General features: G+C 29.1%; 2 protein-coding genes across 7 annotated transcripts in view; one reads left to right on the forward strand and one right to left on the reverse strand.

Annotated features, from left to right (window-relative positions):
• Positions 1–7,489: 7,489 nt before the first annotated feature.
• LOC101506696 (probable membrane-associated kinase regulator 1) lies at positions 7,490–8,813 on the reverse strand. The gene has a single exon (XM_004511292.4). It carries the CDS (start codon positions 8,700–8,702, stop codon positions 7,653–7,655), a length of 1,050 nt encoding a protein of 349 aa, XP_004511349.1. The 5' UTR covers positions 8,703–8,813; the 3' UTR covers positions 7,490–7,652.
• Positions 8,814–13,296: 4,483 nt separating this feature from the next.
• Positions 13,297–20,888, forward strand: part of LOC101507027 (chloride channel protein CLC-d) — a 10,575-nt gene continuing 2,983 nt past the window's right edge. For 3 of the 6 annotated variants that reach the window (XR_001144536.3, XR_003474561.2, XM_012718908.3), the window contains exons 1-15: positions 13,297–13,949; positions 14,075–14,150; positions 14,456–14,677; positions 14,785–14,831; positions 14,936–15,034; positions 16,691–16,765; positions 16,961–17,049; positions 17,179–17,471; positions 17,563–17,642; positions 17,879–18,028; positions 18,594–18,653; positions 18,732–18,806; positions 19,253–19,404; positions 20,453–20,588; positions 20,660–20,791. Coding sequence is in view for 3 of the 6 variants with exons in the window: in XM_012718908.3 (XP_012574362.1) it covers positions 13,767–13,949; positions 14,075–14,150; positions 14,456–14,677; positions 14,785–14,831; positions 14,936–15,034; positions 16,691–16,765; positions 16,961–17,049; positions 17,179–17,471; positions 17,563–17,642; positions 17,879–18,028; positions 18,594–18,653; positions 18,732–18,806; positions 19,253–19,404; positions 20,453–20,588; positions 20,660–20,791 (1,869 nt within the window). In the remaining 3 variants the exon portion in view is untranslated. The remainder of the gene's footprint in view (positions 13,950–14,074; positions 14,151–14,455; positions 14,678–14,784; positions 14,832–14,935; positions 15,035–16,690; positions 16,766–16,960; positions 17,050–17,178; positions 17,472–17,562; positions 17,643–17,878; positions 18,029–18,593; positions 18,654–18,731; positions 18,807–19,252; positions 19,405–20,452; positions 20,589–20,659; positions 20,792–20,888) is intronic. The other 3 variants (XR_001144537.3, XM_012718909.3, XM_027337508.2) reach the window with 2 other exon arrangements.

Genomic DNA, 20,888 nt, shown 5'->3' on the forward strand with positions numbered 1-20,888 from the left:
GAGGGAGAGAGATCTGTGAGTCTTGTTCGAATTCGTCTTCCAATTTCCTCTTCAGGCCTTTCTTCTCTTGGAGATTATGATCCGGCCGCCTCTGAAGCTCCATGAAGATGAAGAAAAAGAAAGAGAAGAAGTCCCTCTCCTTCGCTCCCTCTCTCTCTTTCTCTTTTTCTCTCTTTCTCTCTCTATGGGATATAGAGAGAAGAGAAACTGTGTAATTAAAAACGAGGAGAGAGAGAGAGAGAAGAGGCTGATCCAAAATTGGATTTGGGATTTGAATATACAGATGATGATGCGAGTTCCAAATCGGAGGGGCAATACGGGAATTATACACCTAGTTTTTTCTTTTGTTTTGTCTGAATGGTGTCGGCTTGTGTTGTGAAACGGCCGCATTCAAGTTTCTGATCGAATGTATGAACAGTGCCCACTCACTTTTCGTCCACATCATTTAAAATAACAATTTCAAATTATTTTGTTCCAAATATGCGAAATATTTTCAAAATCTATGTTCTACCCGTTCAATTTTGGTCCGAGTATATGTAGAAATATGGAAAACTCCTTTTTCTAACGATTACAAAATTGTGACTATGAATTAGTATTTTATTTGTGAATTTATTGGTAGTATTTATTATTTTAGTAGATAAAAAATGAATTTATTAATAGTTGAATTTGATTATAATTTTAGTTTTTATTTTTATTAATTTATAAAATTTGTCACTTTATTTTAAAAATTAATAATTTTGGATTTTCTTCTGATTATTTTTATTGAAAAAATATGATTTAAGATGTTTTAAATAATATGACATATGATAAAATGATTAATACTCATAAAATTAAAATAAACATCATAAAAATATAAACTTATGAATAATTAATGAATATATATGATTTTATATAATATAATTCTATATCATATCATTAAAAATATGTCAACTTGATATTTTTTTAGTTCAAAACTCTAAGAGATTGATCAAAACTGTTGATTTTTAAAATAAGGGATTCATTATATGAATTGGTAATAATAAAGAGATCAAAACTACAATTAAATCTAAAATTTAAATATATTTTTAATTTGTTAACTTATTTTTTAAAGTAACTAACAAGAAACTCGTGCTAACGCATGGGTGGTACGTCGTGGATAGTTTACATATGTCTTGTTCATATTTTAAATTAAAAATATTATTATATTTATTAATGACAAATATTTATATAATATTTTTTAAAATGTTCTATGTTTTTTAAATATTTTTATTAAATATTATTTTAATAAATATTTGTTCTATAGTGTTTTGTGTAGTATTGACAAATATTTATTCCGTAATTTTTTATATTTATCATATAATAAATATTTGCCATGTGTTTTTTGTATATTAGTAAAAAAAAATATCTAATATTTTGTTTATATTTATCAATAACAAATATTTATCCCATAATTTTTTATATTTATCCCTACCAAATATTTATTCTATATTTTTTTATATATTAGTGATAAATTTATCATATTTGTTTTTTTATTTATCACTTATAAATATTAGTTTTGTATTTTTTTACTATATTTATTATTGACAAGTATTTGTCATGTGTCCCTTTCAGATATAAATTGAGACGATGAAAACAAAATGAATAATAAAAAATAAAAAGATGCAATTTACATTTTTGTAAATGATTTTGATATGAAAAAGAAGATGCAAAATTGAAAAAATAAATAAGAAGACCAACAAATATTTATCTAATAATTTTTTTTTATTTATCACCTAAAAATATTTATCAGATATGATTCCTTAATTTATATGTTAACAATTCCACTGAAGTTTAACATACATTTATATAATTTTGCATTAAAATTACAAAACTATATTTGTCTAATTATACTGTTAACTTATTAATATATTGTTTAATCATATTAAAGATTTTCTATTTCGCAATGACCAAATCATTTCAGTCTCTTTAAAGAACAATTTAGCAACCAAATTTTGGAAATGATTCTCAAATTATTCGATTCAGTGATCGATTTGACGTTTTCGTTATCTAAATCAGTTACTATGACCCTTTTTTGATAATAGATACTGCTATAGTTGTATCACAATCAATTTGATGCAGATCAGAAAGAATATAAGCAACGTCAATGCTAAATTAAATTAAGGAAAATGATCCGTATATATATATATATATTTAAATAAACAAACATATAAATTTAAATAATAATTAAAATACAAAAAAAATTGTAAGAACTCCACAACCGAGAAAAAAGAAACACAATAGTTATCAAAAGAAATTTAACTATTCCTTACAAAAATTTAAAACAATTGAGAAATAAAAAAATAAAATATAATTTTTAAAGTGTTTCTAATCGATGCAATTTATAATAAAAAATTATAGTAATTAATATATAGTCTTAAACTCTCTCTTCTTTACAATTTCAAATAAAATAAGATTTATTTAATATTCACTAATTTATAAATGTGATATGTTATTAATGTAATAGAAAAAAAGAAATAAAATTAAAAAAAAAGTGTTATGAGTGTTTTAGAATTATAGACACATATAAGAGTTATTAAATTAAATAGCATCAACAAGATTACAAGGCAGAAACTTGATGCGCAAAACCAATGCTAGCTGTATGTATATATAGGTAAAAAAAAATATAAATGAATAACAATAATACAAATATATATAGGTACGAAAAATATATAAATGAATAACAATAATACAAATGGTGAGGTTCCAAAAATAAAAACAGTAATGGTAATAATAGAAAAAATACGTTAATTCATAATTTGATTTTTACGCTACAAGTTGAATTAACGATATGGTCATGTACGTATACAAAAAGATCACAAGTGGAATAACTAGTGGCTTTGATCTTGATGAACTTTAATATCTTGACTTTACCCACTAAAGTAGTTGTTGATGTAAAATTAATAATACCACTAGTATAATCCTTAAATAATTCCGGAACTTCTGTAATATCTACATAAACATTCAAAGATGTGCTTATGTTATGTGCTTTACGAGCTGGAATAGTGTCTTCATTTAATGGAGCTTCAGCCAAAGGATTACCACGGTAATTAAGATAAGCTGTGCTGTTTTGGTATCTAAAGCTTCCATGATTAGGATTATCTACGGTGACCACTATGGCTAATGATGCATTTAGATCTATAATTGGCAAAACATTAACATGGATTTTTTGAATTGTAACTGATTGTAGGGTAATTTTGGGGTCTTTAGGCTTGAAATCAGTAATGAATAAGACTACTAATATGACTAAGACTACAATTAGAAGAACGGTTGTGACACCACAACAGATTTTTAATCCTTTGGAACATTTCAAGCCACATGACATGATGACTTGAATAAACGAGTTTGGAAATCAATTCTCACCTTGCATTATATATATACTCCTATGTAATATTTTATATTGAACCTAAAACATCTTTACAAAATTAGCGGTGTTGGATTTATTGTGTATATATAAATGGTGGATCATTCGATCAAGTAAACTCTATATTATTTTAAGTTTTATATTAGATTTGACTCATTTTTATAAAATTGATTTGTAAGGTGAAGGGTGTCACTATTTATAAATTATTATAGAGTTATATCTTTTATTCACGTAGGATTTAAATTCGTCAATAGACATACACTATGTTTTCGGTAATTGTTAGGTTGAACATAATATATCAAATTCGAATTTATTATCTTACAGTTATGTGTGCGAATTTCTAGCGGTATTTACTATTCTTTCTATATACTAAAAAAATATGTTTGGTGATTGTTTTGATGAGAAAATAATAATTTTGGTTGAAAAATATAATTAATATTGGTCTTGATATTCAATTTTTATTAATTTGGGGATGAAAACTATGAATGAGACGGCTGCATGGTGGTGGCATTTGGCTTTCATCCTCCGGCTCTTGTTTTTGCAGTTACACAAATTTTACAAGTTATTTTTTGTCTATGCGTATGTAGTGTAAGGTTCGGTATCAAAACTTGGACTATTAGTCCTTTGAAATCAACGAAGAACTTAAATATTGGCAATAGTAAATAAAATTAGAATAGATCTTTACAATTCAACAAAAAGTTAGTAAATTATAAATAATAAAATTTGTTTCATAACTTTGAAACCATAAACATTTGGTCTAAAACTTGTAAATTTTAGAGACCGGCCTATTTAAAAATTTAATAAAACTAAAAACAAAAAAGAAAGGTTTCAGCTCTTTTTAGTTTAGGGTTTTGAATGTACCAAAAAAAACTAATTAAAAGGTTTTAGCTTTATTTAGTTAATTGACAGTTTATAAGTTTGTAGTTAATGTCCGATAAACTAGTTGTTAATTGATATTTTATACTTTACTTAATTAAAATTACTCAAATTAGTCTCCAACTTTCAAATAAAATTATTCAAATTAGTCTTCAACTTTTAACAATTTTTAATAATTCTTTTAAAATTGAAATGATTCTATTCATAACTCTAGAATAAATAAAGGAAGAAGATGAAGAAGAAATTATGAACAAAAGAAATGTTAACTTTAGGATTATAAAAAAAGACGATGAATAAAATAGGTGGTAAAAAGCTTAACATGTTTTTGATTTTGTGATATTTAAAAAAATTTATATAATATTATTGTGGTCTATAATTACTCGACTACAAATATCACACCGATAGAGTAATATATCATCTGTTATATATTTATAGTTTATATCACTAAATCGATATAATATGTAGTCAATTTATCTTTAAAAAAAACCTAAGTTGACAACTATTTGACGTGAATCAAAAATTAAATTTTTAGTTAAGAATTAATATATATATATATATATATATATATATATATATATATTCTGGTCAGAAGAAATCGCAATAGACACACATCGGGTCCATTTGTTAGTCAGCGTATTGACCTATGCGTCCAATTAATAATGTCATGTGACATGTCCCTAGCTGAGAGAGACAGAGACTATACGTCCAACACATTCCCTTTTCATTTAATAAAAGACAAAATTTAACTCTAATAATTTAATTTAATGTTAAAAAAATAATTAGATTTAATAAATTGTGAATTTAATCTTCACTAATATTATTGAAAATAATATTTAATGAATTGAAAGTCTTAAATATTTTAAATTATGACAGTATCTCTTTATCTTAAATTTTTATTTAAAACAAATGATAAATTTCATCCTTTTAAATTTACAACTTATTTTATTTATTTTACCGTGACATTCAATAATTTTATCAAAGTTTAAACTATTAAAATAGCAAAGTAATGAATTTATATAATTATGTTTAATAACTATCTTTATATTTTATGATTATAAATATAAAATAATATTAAACTAATGTTAATTTGGAAGTGGGGAGAAAATCAAACCATCTTTTTCAAAAACCTAGCTCACTTCTTCTACATTCATTAAAGGAGTAGTTTATGAATTTCTTTTATTCAGTATCTCTCTTTTAAGCTAATGTATTATCTCATTTTATTTAAATAATTGATTTCCATAAATTTTAATTTTTTTTTCTATTTTTATTTATGATTTTGTCTGGTGTAACATTTGTTTTTCCATATTTTGTGTGGCTTACGATAGTCAAATGTATCGCAATCTTAAGTTGTTGGTTTGGATGTCTTTGACAATGTATGAATAACCTTTTTCTAGTTGTATGGGAGAAGGTAGATCTTGATTGGGTTTAGCTTCTTTGCTTTGTTATCTATATAATATAATGATATCTTGTTTTATTATTAATAAAATATTACTTTTGTGTACAAATTTGATAGTGACGCGCATATTACAATTGGAAAGGAAAAAAAATCAAAATTTCATTGAAAACCAAAAATGTCTAAACTACAATTAGAATCAAATTGAACCACTTAAACTAAATTGAACCACTTCTCAACCACATTTAATTCAACTATTTATTTTGCTTTTTTACAAAACAATACTTTTTTATGCTTATTTATTTCTTATGAGTATTATAATTCAACTTTGATTTAACTGGTTCAAACTTTTTTTTTGGTATAAAACAAAATGCAAAGGCATCAATATATATATATATAATTCTAAAGTGACACGTATTCAACTGGTTCAATAATTGAACCATAAATCTAAGTGTCACTCGTTCGTTCGATCTTCTTTCCAATTCTAACAACGTTACTTTTATTTAGATACATCTAAATCATTTTACGATCCACCGACTTTTAATCAAAATTATTTTTTAACGCTAGAGAACCAAACTTGCATAAAAAACCAAGCAAGCATTTATTCATTTCATTATAACCAAACAAGCATGTAATCGTTATTGTAGTATCTGCAAGTGTATAATAAGTTAACCATAAATGAAAGTAGACAATATTTTATTCGTAACACATTATTTTATATCCATAATTAGCATAGACCCAACATATTTATTCAAATGTTTCCTCAAAAAATATATATTAGTATTTATTCAAATTACCAATTAGCATTTGCTAAAAAGATATTACATATGTTATAATATATAAGACTCTCTTAAACAAAATACTCTCAATGATTTAGCCAATGAAATCTTATATATTAATAATTTAGCCATTGTATTGAAGGTGGGAATTCAAAGTCAAAGAAGCAAGCTACCCAAGTCCCAACCCAATTAATTAATTAAACAATAAACGAACATTCAATTAAATAGAGCAGAACGCCTTAATTACCCTATGAGAAGAAGAGTTGAATCTTCCTTTCAAAGCTACGCACATGCCATATCAGATCCAGTTTCACTATATTATTGCATTTATAATTGGAAGGAGTATTATTAATCAACCAATGTCGATTTCAGTATCAAATCAAATGCTCTATTATTATCATCACTTAAATAAAAACTTCATATTTTCAGAAGCTCACGATCAGTGTAACGTTAACTTACCATTACAAAGGGAACCCATAATTCACAGAAAACTCCAATTCAAATGCTGCCAATTTTGAGTTGCAGAGCAATTACTACCACTACTGTGTTACAATAAATTATTACTATGACACACAAACCCCACAACATTTCAAACTTCCAAGGCAATTAAAAAACAGTCAGAAAAAGTTTTTCTACTTTCCCAAGCAAATCCAAAAGACACGTTCCAAATCTATATAGTAGCCACATGCAACCGCAGATTCTACATTACAAAAAACTCAGAAAAAAAAAACCAAACATTTTTATCTTCAAAATTATAAAATGTTGTAATTTTGGTCTTTCATTCAGTTATAGATTCAAATTAATGTTCAAAATAATATTTCAAAGATATAATTTAAGTAAAATAGTATGTAATAATTATAACGATTAAATTGACTAATATTTTAATAATTCAAAAATTAATTTAAAAACTTTTTTTATTGAATTAGAGACAAATAAACAACAGCTTACACTTTAGGGAACTAGGATAATAGATTAACAACAAAAAAATTATATTTTTTAATATGATTATTGGTTAATGATGACTTAAGCCTAATTGAACATTTTTATCTTTTCAACGTGAGATTGGTAACATCAAATACAAGTTAAATACTAGAACAAGAAACTACTAAATGCAATTATGCTAAACATTAATTAAGCATCAATTAAACAAATTACAACCTCTCTACTATATGGTTTTGGGTGATGATTAGGATGAGATTAATTAATTTCGTAACTAACCCTTGTTTTAATTATTCTGAATCAAAGAGTTTTTGCAATGAGTAATAGCACCTTGGATTGCACTCTGCAACTCTTCCATGGACGAAGTGTCTCTATCTCCAATTCCATAAGCAGCACCACGAAGAACCCCTTTTTGCGAAAGAACACCAGAATGACTCGGTGAAGATCTCATCGAAGAAGGACAACTAGAAACACAGCTTCTCTTCCTTGGATACCTCAAATTCCCCGAAAACGAATGAGAAAGCATACCAACGCTGTTGTTCTCTTTCTTCCCGGATCTCTCTGTTTTCGTAGCTAACAGAGACATTGAAATAGAAACCGTCGTCGTTAAATTCGCATTTGTACTATTTGCACCCCCCTCTACTGCGTGTTGTTGTTTTTGAGAAAGTTTCTCATACAACGGTTTCACTTTTTTGAAATATTTCCTTATAACATCTTTAGCAGTGTTACTCATTCGCTTCACCGAATAATTACTATTAGTATTATTATTACTACTAATACTAGCAACGGTTTCAACTTCGCGTGTTTTAGCAACGGATTCTTTACGGAAAACAGAAGAGAATCTTGACAACGAGAAGTACTTGTTCGATTTTTTGAAGTGAGAATTGGATCTATTGTTGTGAGTGTGAGTGTGAAGGCGTTTCAATTCGTCGTCTTCGGTAACAGAGCTTGGACGAGAGGAATCAGACGAGTCATTGTTGAAGGAAGAGTTGGAATCGCTGCTACCGGTGGAATCACGTGGTGCGGTGGAGGAGGAAGTGACGGAGGAGGTGGAGGAGGAAGAGAGGAGGAGAGTGCGGACCATGGAAATACGAGGGGAGAGATGGAGAGGTAAGAGTTGGCCTTTGTAGAAGAGATCATCGGCTGGACAGAGTGTTGTGGAAGATTTGCGAGGTGAAATTGAGATTGTGAATTCGAAATCTGAAGAGGAAGAAGATGAGAATGAATGTGATGGTGATGATGGAAGTGTGTGTGATTTTGTTGAATCTTTCACTCTGTTTTTTGTTCTCTTTCCCATTTCATATTTTTTTGCCTTCTCTATCTCTACATCGATCATCACTGCACAATACTTCTGTACTCTCTCATCTTATTCTTAGGCAATTGGCGTGCCTTTACGCCCAAAATGGAACACCCAACTCAACTCTACAACTTATAGCCCACGAATAACAACTTAATGTTATATACATCTATTAATTTTAAAATATAATATTTAATTATTTCCTGTTTTACTTTTATCCTTTTATAAGTGTGTGTTGAAATAGAAAATTTGTCGCATAAATGAGTAGTTTGGGTTAAATAATTTTGTGTGTACTATACTATAGCTTGTGAAATTGAGGATCTTTCACATGGGATAGGTGACCGGTGGAGTTTATGAAACGTTTTTTATCCGAGTGGGTCAGGGTCATGTGTTGGATGAGTTTCCTAAATTTATATGTCACGTGTTGACAAGAAAAAATTAAATATCACGTGCTCTAGACGTAAAATAAGGAAGGCCAACACATGAATGGGAAAAAGGAGTCATGAGGAGAGGCCCTTCATTAGATGGTTTCTTTTTACATATTTCTATTCTTTTGACCAATTTAGATAAGTATATTTTGATTAAAAAAATTTATTATTGATTTTTTTTTTTAAGAAAATGGTTTTCACTATATATAACACATAAACACAAAATAATTTTTTATTCTTAAAAATCTCTAAAAAAAATATCTAAATTGTAAAAATATCAAAATCACTTTTTTTTAAATTATAAGAAACGGGCTTGTTATCCCTTAATTTATAAATTAATAAAGCAAATTTGCAATTAGTGCTAATAAAGCAGTGTGATGATTTGGATCCTAGTTGTACAACCTGAAACACAGTACAATTTTTTATTGACCGTATATTTCTTTTCACTGGACAATATCACTAAGCCAAATATATAACTGTGGCATTTTGCATTCATCACTGCAGATTTTTGTCAATGATCAGTGCACTGCAATAAATTTTGTGACATTTATTATTCTCTAGGTCTAACAAATAAATGTTAGTTTATTAAAAAAAATATTAATTTTTAAATAATTATTAGATCTATAAATTATAAAGTATTATTAAATTTTATATTTATAACAATAAAAAAATTATTAATAATAAAGATGAATATTTTGATAAAATAATTATTTTTAATAATTATTATATTTTTTTAATACATATGTACAAAATTTAAACAAGACCAAATAAATAGTAATTAAAAATGAACATAATATAGTAAAAATAAAATATTTTATTAAAAAATAATATTTAAACTTTTAGATAGTTAAAAATACATATTACAAAATAATTTTTTTTTTACTTTTAGCCTATTAACTTGTATTTCAGATACACATGTTAACATTTCCTTCTCCAGCAAAAACATGGAGATTGTAATTTTGTTTTTGTAATTTGTGTTGTTCCATTTACTTGTCAGATAATTGGAGCGAATCTCAACGGTGCATATGCTCTCACAGCACCATCCATGGCATTACTTATGGGAAGCTGATGTGATGCTTTGTTTAAAAGAAACTCACTATAAAATTTTATGCTCTCCACCAACTCTCTCTCTCCATACTCTCAACTCTCACTAGTCACCATTTAAAAAACTCAGGTATAGATATAGGGCGTGTTTGTTAAGTTTTTTTTTTTTTTTAAATCTAAAAGAATCACTTTTTTAAAATAAAATAATCGTTTTAAAAAGAGTAAAGTGATTTTAAGTAATTTCTCATAAAATCATATAATAAGATATATTGGATAATATTTTTAATTAAGTAATATTTTACCGATAAAATTATCACATCATTTATATTGATTTAATATATAATATATATTTACTTTTTCTATATTTTAATTATACTGATATCATTTAAATTATTATTATAATTATAAAAATGATAATTAATATATACTTTTAAGTGACAATACATATGTTCGTTAAAATTTTAAATAGTTTTTAAAATTAATTCAGGATAAATCGTTATTTATATTATAATTTACTGCAAAGTTTTATATTTGACGGAATTTTATAAAATTAAGATAATACATAATTTTGAAAATGATTATAATAAAAGTTAAATATTTTAAATGATATAAAATATATATATAATATTTATGATTGATTAATAATTAACAAAAATTTACACTAATTATATATACAAATTAAATTCTTAAATAAGCATATGGTTGAATTGGGACGAATTTGAGGAGGGACAAGCGTAGACCTCGAATCCTCCCTCTTCCCTTATTTTTTTTGTAACATATTTTGAATTAATTATTTAATTTTGGTTTTTAAAATTATTAAAATATGTGTGTTAAAACATTTGAAATACTATTGTCGCAACAATTTGATATTTCTAAGAAAAATATTATTTCATTCGTCCACACTGAGAATCATATTTATTTATTTTACATAAAAAAAATGAAAATAAAAGAAAATAAATAATAATTTTATTAAAGTATCTTTATTATATATTGACATGTTTGCTAATCAAATATTACACAAGATGAATATAAGAAATCAATAAATATCTTGTTTCTTTTTTGAATATGGATTGAATTAAAGACTATAAAATTTGCATTATTTTTAATTATTGATCGTATTTGGAATAAATTAATTTAATTGTTAAGATCAAAGTTTTAATTTAATTATTTTTTATTGATTTCTAAAATATTTACATGTATTGTTGGCATACTCTTTGTTTTTTTAATTAGGTTTAAATCAAAATATGAATGAGAATGTTCAAATTTATTTTTCTGTAAAAATAAATTACATGTTTGCCACTATCATAATATGAAAAATATAAAAAATAATGTCTTGAGAGTGATACAAATATATTAATTAGATGATGTAATTGAAAAAGTAATGATTATTATACTGTAAATAAAAAATAACATTATTATATCTATAAATTATAAATACACATTGAATGTAAAACTTTCAATAATAACAAACATTTCAAAATAAAACTAATTAAGTGCTTCATTTTTCATTTAAAATAAACTCACTCTTTTTATATTGGAAATATTTTTAAAACTATTTTATTATGTCGTGTTAGAGTTGAAAAGTATCGGTAAAAACACAAATTTAATTATCTTAAACTATTGTATTTCTTAGAAAAGATACGTGCTTAAAAAACACAATATTGCAGTGCTTGTTTTGAAGTTGTGTTGTCTCACATAATTTGGAAAATAAATCTATCTCCGGTGTAATTAAACTTTCACGGTGTTTGAAATCAGTAAATGTGAGAAGAAAAGAAAGAAGATAAAAGAAAATACATCTTTTAATTGGATTCAAGTTGGTTAGGAAAGAGAGGGAAAAAAATGTTGCAAAACAATGAAAATGACAACAGGGCCCTCATGCAGTTAGATATATGTTGTAGTTTTGTGTTTCTTAATTAATCTTTTGAACATTACCATATTTTTTACATTTTAATTTGAAATTGTTTTGTAATCAATTATTTCATTAATATATTTCAATCTTTATCAAATATTTTGCTTTATGAATAATTTTAATTTGATAAGGGATATTTTTGCCGTTTTATTAATAATTTTATTTTTTTTCTTTCTCTTTTTTATCTATATAAAACAATTAAATAATCACTTCATTTTCTATTTTTCTTTTTTTTTTCTTCTCACTTTATTTTATTTACCTTTCTCTCATAAAACAAACACATTGTAGTGTGCTTCCTACACCTGCTCATATTGAGGAAAAATAATCATTTATATTTGTCAATAAAATTGAAGAATTTCGTTTATAAATGTCATACATAAATGAATTATTAAAGACTCCTATTTTAAAAATGACTTTTCCTAATTGTATATATATAATGTGTTTATTGTTATGATAAAAAACAATTAAGGATAAAAAGAAAGTGTTATTTTTAATTGATTTGATTATTTCAATTTACTATAGTTAGTTTTTTATTTAACATATTAACATGTGTTATTTATCTATGAAAAAATCAATTGCAATGTTTAACATTATTGATCTACAATTATAGCCATATAATATTTCTTATGCGAAGCGGAGCAAATCTCAACTTAATTCCGATGTGAATAGCCTATGGATTTTCCCTTCTTCTCCTTTTGTCATACAAGTGATAAAATATAATTGAATATTTGTCTAGAACATGCTCTGAGTGGATGCCTACTTAGATTCTGTTATATATATTTAAAACAACAACTCTTCAGAGTTTTCAACTAATCGTTCCATCTTTTAAAATAATCAGAATATAAAAATTATTTAAAAATGATTTTAAATGAAAAACTATTTTGAATAGTTAATCATAAAAATAATTTTCAACAAACCAAAGCAATATCTAATTTTCATAAGAAGAAATCTTCCGATTTATTAAAACACTTTTAACAAATAATTTATATATTTTGAAATGATAAAATCACTTATTTTTTTTCTTCATAATTCATAACTAATAAACCCTTAAATTCTTTATCAAAACTAAAATTATAAACTCTTATTAATATTCACAACGGTATATAACACTCCCATCACATCCTTATCCTTATTAAAAGATTTGGTGGAGGTTCATATTTTTTTATAATTAAGACAAAATACCTTATATTTGTTCTTATAATAACCACTTTGATTCGAAGGAGTTGATTTAAAATTGTGAAAAGGGAATGGACTCGAAATACTTACACAGAAGCAGTTCATAAGTTAGTAATCCTGTACACCAGCACCTCACAGTACACCGAAGTCTAAATGCGCCACGTCAACGATAAAGTGATGCATCACCCACTGCTTGTGTTTTCACAAGTTGCAACTAAGAATAAGAAATCTCAACAACCTAGGCTCGTTCGCATTGGAAAATTGCTCTATAACTTTTTTTTCCATTTTTCTCTGTCGCTAATTGTTTGGAACCTGAATTCGAAGTGAAGAAGAAGAGCGCAGCATCGAAAGAGAAAAGGAAGTAGCAACAGTAAACAAACAAAGAGTAAGAAAGGTGTTTACGTCACTGTGTTTAGTTCTGTTGGTGGATGCTACCATTACTGAAGAATTCTGATCTGTAGTAAAACGCAACCGCGATTGAATTGAATATACCGAAACAGAAAAAACGACACGCAGTTTTTGAGTTTTGGATCCGATCGATCAACGATGCTGTCAAATCACATACATAACGGCATCGAAACGGCGAGACTCGCTTGGTCACAGATTCCGAACTCGGAGGAATCACAGTTCGTCGATGACGGCGTTGGCCTCCTTAAGAAAAACGATGGCAGCGCCGTTGAGAGTCTTGACTATGAAGTCATTGAGAATTTTGCTTATCGAGAAGAACAGGTTATTTTATTTTTTAATTTTTCAGTTGATTTTATTTTTTAATTAATTAGTTAAATAATTAATTCGTCTGCAATTATTATTTCGCAATGATGAAATTATATTGGACTGTGTTTTGAGATTTTTAGGCGCACAGAAGAAGGAAACTGTACGTGAGTTACTTGCTGGTGGTGAAATGGTTCTTTGCGTTACTCATTGGCATTTGTATGTTCTAGAATTATTATTATTTCAGTTTTAGAAGCTTTATTTAAATGCTGACTTTACTTTTTAGTTTCACTTTTGTGCGTATCGATTTTTAATTGCGGCAATGCTTTAGTTAGTTATTACAATTCATAAACTAAGTTTTCATGACTGATAATTTAGTAATTTTTGGTTTGTAGTTTTTGATTTTAATGAGCACAACAAGTTTGATTCACATGTGTATTTTATAGTATGTTTATTTGTCATAGCTGAAATACTATTTCAAAAATTGTTTATTTATACACGATTTTCGCGTTGATTGCTTGCAGGTACTGGACTTGCTGCTGTTTTCATCAATATTTCTGTTGAAAATTTTGCTGGCTGGAAGTACTCGGTGACATTTAATATAATTCAGAAATCATATGTTGCTGGATTTATCGTATATATCCTGATCAACTTGGTTTTAGTGTATTCCTCTGTATATATCGTCACACAATTTTCACCAGCAGCTGCTGGATCTGGTATTCCGGAAATCAAGGGTTACTTAAACGGTGAGATTAACTCTTCACAGAGTGTTTCTGGGTTTATGTTGATTGCTGATCCAGCTTATCCAAAAGTCACATGTACACCAAGAGTGCTGATTCTCATTTATGTTCAGGAGTTGATACTCACGGCATCCTTCTTTTCAGAACTTTGATTGGAAAGGTGTGATAAGTTGCAAATTTTCAAAATCGGGTTGGTAGGTGGGTCATTTACTAATTTTAGAACGCGTTTGTCTGTTAATTGCAAGATCTTCTTATGTGTAACAGATATTCGGAAGCATTGGTTCAGTGGGAGGAGGGCTTGCTTTGGGCAAAGAAGGTCCTCTAGTCCATACTGGTGCTTGTATTGCTTCATTGCTTGGACAAGTAAGTACTAAATATGCAGTATATACTATATATTAGTACCTGTATAGTAAGTTTGAAGTTTTCTATTCAGATAATAGATACACGAGACCATACAAGTATCACGTTTGACACTTCGTTCAACCATCTGAAGCGTCTTTTATATTTTTATCGACCATTTATATGAATTATTTTTTGTACTCTGCATTTGCACATCCTTCCCTGGTGCATTACCATATAGTGTGAGAAAATAAGGTGAAATGAATAAGATTTTCTATAATTATAAATGTCCACCAAGGGATAAACTTTAGGCTTACAGTTTGTTATATATGTGCTTACTGAATATATCTAACTCTAAGAGATGGTGTGCAGATAATGTTTTGTGCGGGAGATGTTGTCTTAGTTGGAGAGTGTATAAAAGAAATACATGGAAAGTTAGAGACATGGATGCAAGCCCTAGAATACACTACTTTTGCCTAAGTAGGACTACATTGAGTAAGAGGCACACAAATCCTAACTTAGATGTGAAAATCAAAGAACATAGTACACCACAGGCACAGCTCTCGTGATTTAAGTACTTTGGATCTATATCATACAAAATGATTGGGAGATAGAAGGAGATGTCAACCTTTGGATTCAAGCAGGTTGGATGAAATGGAGAAATGTTAAAATAGGTAGTTTGTCATAAAAATGTACTATTCAAATTTAAAGGGAAGTGATACTGCACACTAACACTAAAATACTTTCAATGCTATATAAGATTAAATGCTGGACAGTAAAAAAAACAACTAGAGAATAAACTTAGAGATGGTGAGAGTGCTATAATGGATAATTTGTTACACTAGATAAGTTAGGAATAGGATCACGAAAATAATTATTAGAGAGAAAATTAGTGTACCTTCCATTGAAGAAAAAGATGGAAGGGTCTTGTTTTAGATGGTCTGGACATGTATGAATATAAGACTATAGAAGCATCCATAAAAAGAGTTGATCAGGTGGAGGCTAGTCATACAATTAGAAGTAGATTAGAGAGACCAAGAAAAACTATACCAAACCATTATGAGAGATTTAGAGGTAAACATTCTATTGTTGAATTGAACTTAATACATAATAATGAATTACCGCACCGTCTATAGACTATAGGGAATAGACTTGGTTGTTGTTGCTGCTTCTGCTGATTTGGTGTATTACCATTGACCATTCCTTTCTCTGTTAAAATGATAAACACATCCAGCTGGCCCGATTTCAGCCTGAAATTGGTGATTGAACCGGCCTGATTTCGATCCAACTAGTGACTGGGATGGCCCAATATCACTTTGAGATTAATAAATGGGTTGGCCTGATTCCAGCTCAAAATTAAGGAGTGGGTTAGCCCAATTTAAGCCTAAACCCATAAAGGAAGTTGTTTGTTTCTTCATAGCTATGATTCATTAATATGAGAAACCTTTAAATATTTAATTCACTTTTTGCATGGCTAGGTTCGTCATCCAGTTTAATATTTGTACTTGCAAAGGCGAGGTACAAAGTTCTGTGGTCTGCATCTGTATTTTTTTCCCCTTTTTTTGATATGGTGGTGAACGTTTTCATCCCAAATTTGTTCGAGGTTGATCCCTGTGTAACTTTTATTGTATATATGTGCATGCAACAACCTGATAATGTTTGATGCCATGTCTTGAGCAGGGTGGATCTACTAAGTATCATCTAAATTCAAGGTGGTTTAATGTATTCAAAAGTGACCGGGATCGCCGTGATCTTGTAAGCGACCCCAACTCTTCCTTTTAATTTATTAGTTAACCATAATAGAGCAGAGAATGTACTTTTAATATTTTATTCCACGATTCTCCCCTTTTCTTCACCAAAATGGCAACCGCCATTTTTTCAATGTTCCCCCAACCCTATACGAGGATGAAGAAAATGCTTATTTTTTATTCTATTGATATCTTGAAAAAGGTAACTTGTGGGTGTGCAGCTGGAGTTGCTGCTGCATTTAGAGCTCCAGTTGGCGGCGTATTGTTTGCATTGGAAGAGGTTACATCTTGGTAAGAATTTTTAATTCTTAATCAAATGACTGTTTTCTTAGAAGCCTGTGCAGTAAAGAGTTTGTGTCAGTTTTACTTCTATTTATTTATTGCTGTTGTATGTGCAATATGTTTACTGTACTCTTAAAGGTGGAGGAGTCAACTAATGTGGCGTGTCTTTTTCACTTCTGCTATTGTGGCTGTTGTGGTACGAACTGCGATGGGGTGGTGTAAGAGTGGAAAATGTGGACATTTTGGATCAGGCGGATTTATAATATGGGATGTATCAGAGTTAAGATCTGAGCTATCACCTTTTTTACTATCAGTTCAGAGTTTTCTTCCATTCCTCTTCTTGACTGGTTTTATTTTCAGTGGTCAAGAGGATTACTCGTTTGCAGAGCTATTTCCAATGGCAATTATTGGGGTTATTGGAGGTCTACTAGGTAGGAGTTTTGTCTCTATCTCACACTTAATTTGTGTCATGGATTTTAGCTCCTGTGGTTCATCCGATAATTTTGTGTCAATAATTTGCAGGAGCTTTATTTAACCAACTTACACTCTATATTACTACTTGGCGTCGAAATCGTCTTCACAAGAAAGGGAACCGAGTCAAGGTATATTGTTGATTTTGATCCTGTTGTTTTCTGCTTCTGTTCCTGTTAAAGAAAAATCAATAGAGTGGAAAAGAAACTAAGGAAGAAAACAGACACAAGAGAAACAATAACCGAACAAAATGAAGAAAGTGATTGTTGTTGTTGATTATGTTATTGTTCATTCTACTCGCAGTGCTTTTGCCTCTCCCACTTGTTTGTTTGTTTTATGTACATTCCACCCCTCCTCTGTACTGCAGATCATTGAAGCATGCCTTGTCTCCGTTCTAACATCGGTCATTTCTTTTGGCTTGCCGCTTCTAAGAAAATGCAGTCCATGCCCTGAATCTGATCCTGCATCTAGTATTGAATGTCCACGACCTCCTGGAATGTATGGGAATTATGTTAATGTAAGACCAATGGTTTTATTTTATATTGTTTTCTTTATGTACTTCATTTCTCCATAATTAAATTTTTTTAATCTGTGTACTGAATTTCAATTATCTTTATCCTATTCGTGTATTTTATTATACTTAGTGACAGTTCATAGTGGGAGGGAGTGAGGGATGAAATCAACATTATAGTACTTTGCATTATGAAATAGAATTTCTGATGTGGTCTTCTTTTGATAAGAGAGCAAATCTTATTAGAGGGAAAAATCACAAATCTCCTTAACTAAAGTTTGAAGAAAACAGTGAGCTTCAATTCAAGTGGCTCAAAAGTAAAGCAAAAAATTAAATGCCTCAACATTGAACGAGGTTTTTCTATCTGCTTGTCAAAAGAGATTCCCTTGGTAAAAAAAATGGGCAGGAAAACAAAGAAAGGGCATTTTATGCATGTTCTAAAATCCTTTGCCCTTATTACCCTCGGCAGTTAGAGTAGTTGTTCTTTTGAATTTTATTCATTCCTAAAGATATTTAATATTGTACTTTTGGTTTTATTTGCTTATTCTTTTGTATGTTTGTTCCTTTTCAGTTCTTTTGTAGCAAGGAAAACGAATACAATGATCTTGCTACTATTTTCTTCAACACACAGGTTTTTAAGGAACTGGAAATCCTAGTTTGTCTTTCCTTGTTTGTTACACTACTTTAAGTTACTTCTCTGTTGTTTCAGGATGATGCTATAAGGAATTTGTTCAGTGCCAAAACAATAAACGAGTACAGTTCCCAAAGTTTGTTAACCTTTTTGGTATTACATTCTTGCTGACTGTTTTAGACTTTGCATACATCAAACAATAATGTAGTGATGCTCTCTATGTTTATGGTTATCATAGAACTTCAGACAGTATTTGCTTGTTAGGCAGGCATGTGCCGGCCTGCATGCAAATTTTTAATGAGAATACAGTGGGGGAGGGGGCAAATGATAAAGACCAACAACAGAATGTAATTAAAAATATTTAGGATGCTGGTATGATTTCTTTCAAAAGGGGAAGAAACATACATTTTTTTTTATAAGTGTGGTGCTACAAGTAGGCCATATTGTTTTACCCCTGGAGGCTATGTTCATTGAAATGACTACTGGAAACTAGTTAATTTATCTTCTATGTTTCCATATGGTTAAAGTTGGCACTTGAAAACTGTTATGCTTTACATGTTTATATAGTGATTATCTTTATCATCTCTTTTATCTGGCAGGTTATGTTTTATGCTTTAGCTGTTGTGACGTTTGGTACTGCCGTGCCGTCTGGTCAATTTGTTCCTGGTATTATGATAGGATCAACATATGGGCGTCTTGTTGGCATGTTCGTTGTTAAATATTACAGAAAACTCAACATTGAAGAGGGAACGTGAGTGTGTTTTTAGTTGCTTTCTTTAAAATTATGATTAACACGATATAATTTTTCTTCCTACTTTATATGAGTTGGTGTTATTACAAGTCTTTTATTTTATCAATAAATAAACCCTCTATCCTTCTTTTGTGGTTTGTATGCTCTCCCTCCTTGTTTTCTATCTTTTCTGTGATGTCTCAGTGGAAAATGTACTTTCTCTTTGAAGAGATGACTGAAAAATTGAACACCGACACCTTGGTTAATCGTGAACTAATGAGCTTATTAGATTTTTTTTCTCTTGGTCCACAGGGTATAGTGTTTTTTATTCTTCATATTTGGCATTGACATCTTCATTTCTTCTCCCCTGTCTACATTTTCCTTGTTTTTCATGTGGGAACATTGAATTTGGTGCCAAATAATAAATTCCAAGCAGTTGAAAGTTTATTTCTCATTTGAAATTACTTTAAGGAGTCTTGCTTTGTTGGTCTCCAGTCCACTTCTCGTGCAGTTTTTTTCTTTCCTTATTTTGAGGAAGGCTCGTTACGTTTTTCTTTCTTTGTATTTTTCTGTTTGCTTTTCCTGTCTTTTGTCCTGGTTTGACTATGGCAATGCTCACTGATTTTTTATTCATTGATTATTCATTGGAGCCCGCCTTAGCATGTGGGGCACAATTTTTGAACTTCTTTGAAGCATTTAGATAGCTGCATAGGTTACCTTGGTTGGAGTTCCTTGCAGACTTTAATGTATCACTGTCGATGGGTTTCACCTATGCCCGCTGCTGACATGCTAGGGATTGTCCTCCAGGGTCCAAACGATTAGATTAACAAGCTAACAGTAACAGTAATTGTTGAAGTGTGAAAATTCAGTAACTGTTATTGAATGATTGCCTCTTTTGAAGTTTTTTATTTAACTTTTGTACATAGTGCACATATACGATCTCCTAACATAGCACTTCGGCTGCTGTTTTATATTTTCTTCTGGGACTGGCATATAACTTTTGCTATTTGAGGCTGGAGTGCCCCATATTTTCTCTGAAATTTACATTTGACATTTTTCTTATTTCCAGATATGCTTTGCTAGGAGCTGCATCATTTCTTGGAGGTTCAATGCGAATGACAGTGTCTCTATGTGTCATTATGGTTGAAATCACTAATAACTTGAAACTTTTACCCCTTATTATGCTTGTTCTTCTCATATCGAAGGTATATTCCTATTGAAACACCCCTTTACAAAGAAAAATCACATCAAAATGTACTAAGTTTTTCCCTTACAGGCTGTTGGTGATGCTTTTAATGATGGCATCTATGATGAGCAAGCTCGATTGATGGGCATCCCATTACTAGAATCAAAGCCTAAATATGAGATGCGGAATATGACAGCAAAGGAGGCCTGTGGGAGTGGAAGGGTGAATATAATTTTAAAATTGTAGAAATTGCCCGTACATTACTAGTTGCCTAAGTAATTTGTGTTCTGCTGTGAGTTCTTCCAGCCAGTGGGAGGGA

This window comes from Cicer arietinum, chromosome 8 (assembly GCF_000331145.2).
Source record: "Cicer arietinum cultivar CDC Frontier isolate Library 1 chromosome 8, Cicar.CDCFrontier_v2.0, whole genome shotgun sequence".
Classification (NCBI taxonomy): Eukaryota; Viridiplantae; Streptophyta; class Magnoliopsida; order Fabales; family Fabaceae; genus Cicer; species Cicer arietinum.